The sequence below is a fragment of the Myotis yumanensis genome, unplaced genomic scaffold (genome assembly GCF_028538775.1).
Source record: "Myotis yumanensis isolate MYYU_CA2020_CCGP unplaced genomic scaffold, mMyoYum1.0.hap1 SCAF_10, whole genome shotgun sequence".
Taxonomy (NCBI): domain Eukaryota; kingdom Metazoa; phylum Chordata; class Mammalia; order Chiroptera; family Vespertilionidae; genus Myotis; species Myotis yumanensis.
In genome coordinates this window covers 18,038,030-18,048,964 of record NW_027223761.1, presented here as the reverse complement: position 1 = coordinate 18,048,964, position 10,935 = coordinate 18,038,030, and the positions used below count along the sequence as shown (strand labels likewise).

The following is a 10,935-nucleotide window of genomic DNA, read 5'->3' as shown; positions in this document are numbered from 1 at the left end:
GCCATCAGTCCCTCACCCAGGCTGGCCAGGCACTCCTATATAATAAAAGGGTAATATGCAAATTGACCCTAACAGCAGAACAACTGGAAATGACTGGTCACTATGACACACACTGACCACCAGGAGGCAGATGCTCAATGCAGGAGCTGCCCCCTGGTGGTCAGTGCGCTCCCACAGGGGGAGCTCTGCTCAGCCACAAGCCAGGCTGATGGCTGCCAGTACAGAGGTGGTGGTGGTAGCCTCTCCCGCCTCCTCAGCAGCACTAAGGATGTCCGACTGCAGCTTAGGCCTGCTCCCTGCTGGCCAGTGGACATCCCCCGAGGGCTCCTGGGCTGCCAGAGGGATGTCTGACTGCCAGCTTAGGCCCAATCCCCCAGGGAGTGGGCCTAAGCCAGCAGGTGGTCATCCACCGAGGGGTCCCAGACTGGGAGAGGGCACAGGCCAGGCTGAGGGGACACCCCCCCACCACCGAGTGCACAAATTTTTGTACACCAGGCCTCTAGTCTGATATGATAGAGGTTACTGTGGACTAAACTATGACTCAGACCTGGAGAAGTAATATATCCATAGGTTTAATTCTCTATGCCCCTTCTAGCTAAATGCAAAGAACTACTAAAGCTTTCTGCTTATCTGAAGGATAGACACTTTCTAGATAAGATTATGTTTGCAATAGCCCAGAAGCTGAATTTATATGCTCCAATAAGAATGATATACTGCAAACATTAACTGATACATATGTTGCCTCAAAATGTGCAATAATCCACAGTAACTCTCTATAAACCACTTTTATTGTCATATTTTTAAAATAAAACTTAGATATGAACATACTCTAAATAAGTTAATCTATTACATTGATAACATTATAACAGTTCCTTAAAGGAAGAAGCTAGGGAGGATGTGGGAGCTATGATAAACATTATTAGTCAAGTATGACTGATCAATCTAGCCAAAATACAAAGCCTAGGCCAATTGGGCAAAGTTATAGGAATAACATGATCCATGACCATTAGAGAATGCCACAAACCCTGCCAAATTCATTACTATCTCTTTCACTATCCTAGTAACAGAAAGAAATGATACTGACTCCAGGGGACTTATAATGGGAAGTTACTCATGCAATGCCATTGGAACTCCATATTCCTAGTGCTCAGATGTTCTTGGAAGTGTTTGCTTTATGAACCTTTGATGCCTGGAGGTTTGTCAGAAGCCTAATCCCAACACCCTGTTTTGAACACTGGGATTTAAGATTCAATAATTCCCTGACAGTGTCTGATGCAGCTCATTTGAAAGACAACTACTGGAAGACATTAGAATAACACAGAGGGACTTCAGGCCATGCATCATGAAGCAGAAGAAATACCTAGCCAACTTCGGCTTGGATTCCTGGCACACAAAATTTTGAAATAAAATAAAACTGTTGTTTTTTAAAGCTACAAAAATTGGAGTCATGTGCCATGTAGCAAAGATAACCAGAGCAAAAAGTAGAACCTGGAAGTGTGGTGCTTTCTCAAAAAAATTTCAAGCATGTGGCATTGGCTTTGGTCCAGGAGACATGGCAGCTGGAAGGGCTCCCAGGCTTTTGCAATTAGAGATTTAAAAGATAGGAGGGATGTCTTCTTGTTGTTGTTGTTGTTTTGTTTTGTTTTTTTGTTTTGCAATTAGCTAAATGTCTGTCTTAGTCCATTTGGGCTACCGTAACAAAATACCATAGACTGGGTGGTAGACATCAAATATTTATCTTATAGCTCCAGCAGCTGGGAAGACCATGATCAAGGTGCTGGCAGATTTAGTGTCTGGTGAAGGACTGCTTGCTAGTTCACAGACAGCCACCTTTTCACTGTGTCCTCACCTGACATAAAGGGCAGGTGAGCTCTCTGAGGTCTCTTTTATAAAAACACTATTTCCATTTATGAGGATTCAACCTTCATGACCTAATCACCTCCCAAAGGCCCCATCTACAAATACCACCATATTATAAATAATTCAAATCATGAATTTGGGGGGGGGGGGGGGATCACATACATTCAATCTATAACAATGTGCAAAAGTAGAAGAATTAATTATAAAAATTGTGATAAAATTAAATGCTTGCTATTACTTGGTGAATAGTATGTTTGGGGGGACTTCAAGATGATGTATCTGTAAGACTTTCAACAATAAAGATAAATTTTTTAAAGACGATATAAGGAACCCCTATGTAATAAGAACAGGGGTAAAACTTGGGATATCAGGTTTTCATAGTGTGATTTACCCTTGAGAAGGACCCATTGCCCCCTAGCCTTAGCCCCTTATGAATCCAGACTAAATACAGAGGCAGAATCCTAAGTTTTTTTGATGACATGCTTCCTACCATATTAGAGGCAAACAGTATTTTGTTTCAAGCCTGATGCATGGAGAAGATGTTATGAATGAGGACTGTCAAATAAAACAATATATTCTGGACTCTTTATTATCTAATAATCTGTATTAACAAGAGAGGTAAAAAATAGTATATATTATCAGCATCTTTCTTAACAATGATATCACCCAAAATATCTGGTCAAGTTCTGTATTATATATTCGAAGCCCATGAATTATATATTACCTAGGAATATTAGTGGATTATCTTCATGAAAATATTACACCAACAAAGTTGATCCACATGAGGAGATGATATGATTTCCCAATCAGAAAAATACATAAGATTTTGTTATTTTTCCACATATCTGCCTTGCTCATTCAGATGATTTATATATACTTAGCCTCCTTATGATTAATAACAGCCCTCTGAAGCATCATTCATTCTCCTTCAACCTTCACATGCTAAGCAATATGAAAACAATTATATTTTTTAAATCTGTTGCAGATACAAAAATAAGAAATATACTTCAAATATTATATGGGCTATCTTTGTGAGGGAAGAACTGAACTAAGTTTTTATGTTCTATTTCTTTTATTTTCTGAAACTGTAATAATTACTATTAATTCTGCAAAAGATTATATTATTAAAGAGGAATCATGAAAAAAAATCTTCCATTCACTAAAATAGATATACAGTATTAACTATAGCAAACTCATCACATAGAACATAAATCCATAGTATCAACAGAAACATTTTACACATAAAAACTGAGCATACATTTTTCCAACAAATTAAAAAATCTTAAAATATTAGGAAATCATGAAAATCTTAAAAATATATTTTTATCATTGGGAGTATTCACAAAATAAATGTTTTTCATCATGGCCCAGTTATTAAACCTGAGGAGACATTTACTACAGTTAAATAATCACACATGGCTTTCCTGGAAGGAACAATTCTTCATTAAAAATAGGTACATCCTAGCCGGTTTGGCTCAGTAGATAGAGCATCAGCCTGTGGACTGAAGGGTCTCAGGTTCGAAACCAGTCAAGGGTATGTACCTCGGTTGCAGGCTCGATCCCCTGGCCCTGGTCAGGGTGTTTGCAAGTTGTATCTCTCTCACATCAATGTCTCTCTCTCTCTCTCTCTCTCTCTCTCTCTCTCTCTCTCTCTCTCTCTCTTTCTCTCTCTCTCTATCTCTATCTCTATCTCTTCCACTCTCTCTAAAAACCAATGGAAAAATATTCTTGGGTGAGGATTAATAACAACAAAAATAGGTGAAACATTTATCTGTTGCCTCATTTTCTTCTTCTGATCCAGAGTTTTTTCATAGCACTTTTCATCTCTCCATTTCTTAGAGTATAGATTAAGGGGTTCAACATAGGAGTGATAATGGTGTAAAACACAGTTAAGGATTTATCAATGGGTAAGGTAGAAGGAGGTCTCACATACATAAAAATACAAGGGACAAAGAAGAGGACCACCACAGTAATGTGGTAGCTACAGGTGGATAAGGCTTTGCGCCTCCCTTCTTGACTAAGAGTCTTCAGGGAGTGCAGAATGACCCCATAGGAGATGAGTAACAGCACAAAGATGACCACACAGATGGACCCATCGTTGGCAACCACAATGAGGCCAATAACATAGGTGTTAGTGCAGGCAAGTTTTAGTAAGGGATACATGTCACAAATGAAGTGGTCAATGACATTGGGGCCACAGAAGGGAAGATTGTAAACAAAGAAAAGTTGAACTATAGCATGTAAAAAACCTCCAACCCAGGCCAACAGTAGCAGTACAATACACACTCGTTGATTCATGATTGTCAAATAATGCAAGGGTTTACAGATGGCCACGTAGCGGTCATAGGCCATGACCACCAAGAGTAAAATCTCAGCACCACCAAATAAGTGCCCTATAAAAAGCTGGCTCATGCAACCTTGGAAGGAAATGGTTTTCTTCTCATAAAGTAAGTCTATAATCATATTTGGGGTAAGTGTAGTAGAATAAACAGCATCTATAAATGATAAGTAGCCAAGAAAGAAGTACATTGGGGCATCCAGACTTGGGCTGACCATGACAGTCACAATAATGAGTAGGTTGCCCACCATTGTCACAATGTAGATGAACAAGAACACAACAAATAATATTTTCTGACCCTGAAGACTCTCAGTGAGCCCCAAGAGGATAAATTCTGTCACATTGTTCCTTTGTTCCATAGATCGTTCTGTATGTCTTATTTCAGAGTTCAGGACAAATTACCTGTAAATATAATTATTACTCATGACTTCCTGAAATCTTAGGATAATTTGTACATTCATTCAACAAAGAGGCATTATGATTTATTATGTTGCAGTAATTCCAGAGATTATAAAAATACAAGGCTGATTGAAACATGGTCCCTAACCTCAGCAATCTTACAGACTAGTGAAGAGGCAAGTAATTGGAGATACATATGGGGAAAGGAGACATTATAAGATAAGTGAGTTGCCACAAGTAGCTTTCCATCTGTAAGTTAATAAAAGTACATATAGCTTATACCTTATACAAAAATAAAAACTGATTAAAGTTTTAATAAAAAAATTAAAGATTTACTTCATGTTTACTTTCTAGTTAATAAAAGAAATGACTTTCTATACTCTAGAGATGGGAGAATCTTCTTAACTTATCATTGACATCCCAAATAGACATTGTTCAAATATTTTAAGGATTTAGTGGTAGATACCATAAAGTCAAAAGACAAACGTAGTTTGGGGGGAAATTTACATTTTAGAGGACATATACAGAGTTAATATCTAAAATAGACAAAGAGCTCTAAGTAATTTAACAAATGAAAGATAAGCAAACCAATACAAAGTGGGTGAATCAGGGAAATAAAGGAAAAATAAATCAAAATGGCCAAAAATCATACAAGATGCTGAAACTCACCTGTAGACAGAAAAGTAGCAATTGAAGGGTTTTCTTACTGCAGAATTACCTTGGATTTTTTTTAAAGTCATTCAGTCAAGTTTGGCAGATGCTACAGCGTCCTCTAATTTTTAATAGATTAACAAACAATTCCTAAAGAACATATTAATTGAACCTATCACAAAATTTAAAAAATATCTGCCTATTAAATATCCCCAAATAGTTATACTTGAAATTAGTTTCTAAGAATACTGAAGTACATGATATTCTAACCACTTTGCTGTACATCTAAAACTAGTACAGAATAATATTGAATGTAAAGAATAATTGAAAAATAAATTAAAATTTTAAAAACAATACTGATGCTAGAAAGGTAAATTTATTCTGGATCTTTATAATATGAAAATACACAAAAGAGTATTACAGAATTGAATTAATTCCCACATATTCTACTAGTCAAAAGGACATGGCTGAGTATGAGAATTTACATAGAACTAATTTTTTTCTTTTTTGATATTTATTATTAAATTGATTTGGGTAACATTGGTCAACATGAACATATAGGTTTTAGGTGTGGTTCTAATTTAATGAAGTAACATTGGTTAATAAAATTATATCATTTCAGGATTACAATTCTATAATACATCATCTGTATAATGTATTGTCTGTTCACCACCCCAAGTCAAGTTTCATTCCATCACCATTTATCCCCCCTTTCCCTCTTCTACTTCCTGCTGCTCCCCTTTCCCTCTGGTAATCACCATACTGTTGTCTATGAGGTGGGGGTTCTTTCTGCTTAATCCCTTCACCTTTTTCTCCCAAACCCCCACCCCACCCTTCTGACAGTTCTGTTTGTTGTCTGTAATTATGAGTCTGTTTCTATTTTGTTTGCCAGTTTGTTTTGTCCATTAGATTCCACATATAAGAGAAATCATATGGTATTTGTCTTTCGCTGACTGGCTTATTTGACTTAGCATAATACTTTCCAGGTCCATTACATAGGAGAACTTATAAAAGACTGTGAATTTTCACACCACCAATGTATCGTTCAAAGCCTAGTTCAGAATCATATGTATAAATTTACTTCCTGAGTTACCTGCATAATGAAAGAGCCATTCAATTCATTGTTCTGGGCTGTGCTGCCTTCTCCCTTGTCCTTCATGCACTGAGGCCATCTCTGCGGATAGAAAGAACAAGGTAACACATGTACCATCACTGGTCCTCGAGCTGTTTCCATGTGACCAACTCTGTCCAGGCTGATAGGAAATCTGATTCACTCTGAACTTGATTGTGAACAGAGACCCAAAATGTCCATTGCCAGCAGAATTTGTCCTAATAACAAACAAATGTTAAATCAACATTCTGATGGGAGAAAAAAATTGTGTATGAGTTATTTAGATAAATATTTTGTAGTTTGTGTTTTGTAGCAATAAAAGTGAAATAGCCTTTCCAACATCATGATTCCTAACCAGTTATACTGGCCTGTCGTCATAGAGCATTGTTGACCATCGGGTTACCTGAAGGATAAAGAATAATTTCCTGTATATTCTTAATGTCTTGATTTCATCATTTCAATTCCTGGAAAAGCTAGTCATGTGAATACTGACACTGACAAACACTTTCTGAAGTGAGGGGCAAGGTCTATAAACATTTTATCTACATTGGAACTACAACACAGGTTACTGTGTCATTCAATTGGTGCATCTCCAAGGGTGAGAGTTCTCTAATTAAATTCATTGGGACCTTAATCATAATGTGGAGGGCAGATTCTGCATCTCCAGAGATGCCACCAGGATAATCACCATGCAGAACAGGACTTACAGACCATGTCCTTGGGGAAAATCATAAAGGTCAAATGACCAAAAAGGGGAAGTCCAGTCTGGGCAGAAACAAAGTATGCATAAACTCTCTTGTTTAAATCATGACCTTGAGTTCATTGTCTCTCATCCCTGGACACAGTTAGATAACCACCATAGATCCCTCTCCTTGTGTCTTCCTTGAACATACCCTCTGCAGTGGCTCCCTGCTCTCTGAGTCACTTTATATCACATCACTTTTTAAGCACTTCTCACTCTGAGTGCAGCTTGATTTTTATGCTTACTTACTTAGTGCCTATGTCCCTCCACTAGAAAGTGTTATGTGGTAGCCCTAGCCGGTTTGGCTCAGTGAATAGAGCATTCACCTGTGGACTGAATGGTCCCAGATTCAATTCCAGTCAAGGGCACATTACCAGGTTGTGGGCTTGATCCCCAGAACGGGGTGTGCAGGAGGCAGCCGGTCAATGATTCTCTCTCATCATTGATGTTTCTATCTCTCTCTCTGTCTTCCTCTCTGAAATCAACAAAAATGTATTTTTTAAAAAGAAGAAAGTGTTATGTGGTATATTTCATTATTCTGACATATACCACTGTGTTTAAGGTTGCAACTTCTAAACCCAAAATACATGGACTCAAATCCCATTCAGGCATTTTCTAATTCTAAGATCTACAGAAAACTAAACTTTCCAAGCATCAGCTAATTCTTCTGGAAAGCATTACTTGATTTCATCAGGCTCTTATGGGGATTAAACAATAACTTGTCTTTGTAGCATCAGCCAAATTGCAGTAAATAGCAAAGCTTTTATACTAACTATTGTATTATAGATTTCTTATTTGCCATAAAAAGTTTATTAAATTTTGGGGTCTTGCTTAAACTGATTTTAATGTTGTAGACATTCCTTCTTTTAAAGTGAACTGTTTATGCAGTGAATCTCACCAATCTCACATTAACCTGGGGGTTTTACTCAGAATCCTGAAAGTTCATCATGATCTCCTAATATAATCTCTACATGGAGTTGAATAATAAATGCAAACCATAGAGTTTTTTAAAAGTTCAACAGAAATGGAGCACTGATGAAGAAATGAGGGAAGCAACAAAGACAGTGACACTTATTAAGTACCCACTGACTGACAGGCACTAGGAAGTATGTACTACCAATTCATCATATACATGAACCCAGATTAAAATCAGATCTCTAGAGCTTGTGAAATACACGCAATGTTACATGAAGTAATGAGACAGAAGTCGATACTAGTTGTGTGAACTCCATACCCAGAACCCTGCTGCTAACAGAGGCTGAATTAACCTAAAATACATAAACGTCCTTGCCTGAAGTGCAAGGGAAAAGTTATCTCACATGGTATTGGTCATATGAGGAGGTACTTTTTTCATCTAAGGAAATAGGGACCAAGGCAAGATACTTAGAGGTCCTCATCCAAACAGAATGAGGCTCTTGCTAGTTCAACAAGAAATATAAGCCAAGATCGGCCCCTACTGGAAGTAGGGTCAGCACCAGCCAATACTTTTTTCCTTTTAAATATACTTTTACTTTTTTAATTTCTTTATTGATTAAGGTATTACATATGTGTCCTTATCCCTCCATTATCCCCCCGACTCCCCCTCCCCGCTCATGCCCTCACCCCCTGTTGTCTGTGCCCATTGGTTAGGCCTATATGCATGCATACAAGTCCCTTGGTTGATCTCTCCCCCTTACCTCCACCCATACTTTTATAAGTTTACTATGTGCCAGAAACTTTCATAAGTACCTAACATATGTAAACTCATTCAACTGGCCCCAAAATTTTATGAGATAAGTATTATCATTACCATTTTAAAAGATAAAAAAATAAGGGGTAAAATATATTTTTGTTTTGCAATTGCAAAGGTACCAAGCTTTCACTGCATGATTTACAAAGAATTGATTCCTAGAGAATTTGCTCTGAAAGACCTTAAGAAGAAAATGCCTTTAAAAGGTGATTTAATAGTAGCCTGAGGATGCACACACAATCTATCGCACTATTGCTTAGAAACCTCTGGATAATGTGTTTAAAAGGCAGATATTCCAATCCAACAGCAGGCCTATTGAGTTAGAATCTCTAGAGCTGTATTCTAGGATTGTGCATTTTTAACAAGAATTTCAACTGATTCTGAAAGTACACCAAAGTTTGACAACCAAACGGACAATACATAAATCTTAATGGGATATTTTAATGATAAATTTTCAGCAACAAACTTATATGTAGTGGTCAGTTTGTCTGGAACCATGAAAATTATATTATTTTCTCTTTGCCACTGAAAAGATGAAGTCATTTGATGCTGTTGTGATTATTTCTCCATTGGAATGACCTTTGGATCCAAAGCTACTTCATAGCATTTTTCACTTCTGCATTATTCAGTATGTTGATTATAGATGTTACCATGGTATAAAACACAGCCACAGAGTTATCATTGGGAAGGGCGATCATGGGGCACAGATACACTAATATGCAGGGCACAAAGAATAAGATGACCGTGATGTGAGAGACACGAGTGAAGAGGGCTTTGTGCCTCCCCTCCAAACTGTAGTTCTTCTGAGAATACAAGATGACCACATAAGAGACCATCAAAATGAGGAAGTTCAAGAAGCAGATGAACCCACTGTTGGCAGCAACAAAGAGACCCAGGGTAACAGTGTCCACGCAGACAAGTTTCAACAAAGAGTACAAATCACACATGAAATGATCTATGACACGGGCCACAGAAGGGCAGCCAGACTGTGAAGAAAATCTGAATTCTTGCACAGACTAAGGCACCAGCCCAGGCCACTGCCACAAGAAAGCTACACACTTGTTGGCTCATGATGGCGGCGTAGTGCAGGGGTTTGCCAATGGCCACACCGTCCTCATAGGCCATCTCAGTGAGAAGGATAATCTCAACAGCACCAAAAGAAGCTCAGTGAAGACCTGAGTGATACACAATCTAAGAGAGATGAATTTACTTACAGTAAGAGTGTCAGCTAGCACTTTAGGGTTCATGGAGGCAGTACAGTAGCCTTCTCAATTAAGACATAAGTGGGAAAGGAGAAGTAAATGGGTGATCCTAGGGCCCTGCTGGTGCTAACGGTAATCATAATGAGCGGGTTGCCTGCCAAAGTGACCAAGTAGACTATTAAAAACACAACAAAGGAAAATCTCTGAATCTCTACATTTTGAGTCAGTCACAGGGGAATGAATTCCTCCCATTATTCATCTTCTCCATCAATTCAGTTCAGGTGACAAGTGACTTCCCTAAAAAGAAAGTCATGCTCGTCCTCAATAATGATACTATCTCTTAATGAATAAATATATCCATGGAGTGTCTTACTTTCTTAGATTTGCAGAAGACAAAAACAAATACAAAACCATATCAACTGTTTCATTCACTTAATATAGATAACAATATAGGTGCTATTTTTTGTTCTTTACAATTTCCTGATTTGTTTTAATTGTCTACAATACAATGTATAACAAAATCAGAAGAAAAAAAATACTATGCATTGAGGTTTTTTTAATTATTATATACTAATTTGAGAGAGGAGGGAAGAGGGAGAGAGAGAGAGAGAGAGAGAGAGAGAGAGAGAGAGAGAGAAACTGTTGTCCCATTTATTCATGCATTAATTCATTGGTTGAATCTCCTATGTGCCCTGACTGGGGATCAAACCCTGAAACTTGGTGTATCTGGATGAGGCTCTAACCAAGTGAGTTACCCGACCAAGGCTATGCATCAAGTTTTAAGAGTCAGCCTGGCTGGCATGGCTCAGTGGTTGAGCATCGACCTATGAACCAGGAGGTCACAGATCTATTCCCCATCAGGGCATATGCCCGGGTTGCTGGATACCCAGTGTGGGGTGTGCA

The 10,935-nt window shown here is 38.0% G+C and overlaps 1 protein-coding gene and 1 pseudogene across 1 annotated transcript; both read right to left on the bottom strand.

Moving 5' to 3' along the window:
* Positions 1–3,639: 3,639 nt before the first annotated feature.
* LOC139017885 (olfactory receptor 4A15-like) lies at positions 3,640–4,557 on the bottom strand. The gene has a single exon (XM_070426497.1). The coding sequence runs from the start codon at positions 4,555–4,557 to the stop codon at positions 3,640–3,642; it is 918 nt and encodes a 305-aa protein (XP_070282598.1).
* Positions 4,558–9,423: 4,866 nt separating this feature from the next.
* Positions 9,424–10,300, bottom strand: LOC139017687 (olfactory receptor 4C12-like; annotated as a pseudogene).
* Between the last annotated feature and the right edge of the window lie 635 nt (positions 10,301–10,935).

Coding starts and splice junctions, on each gene's coding strand:
- LOC139017885 (XM_070426497.1), bottom strand. CDS start 4,557: ATGGAACAAAGGAACAATGTGACAGAATTTATCCTCTTGGGGCTCACT.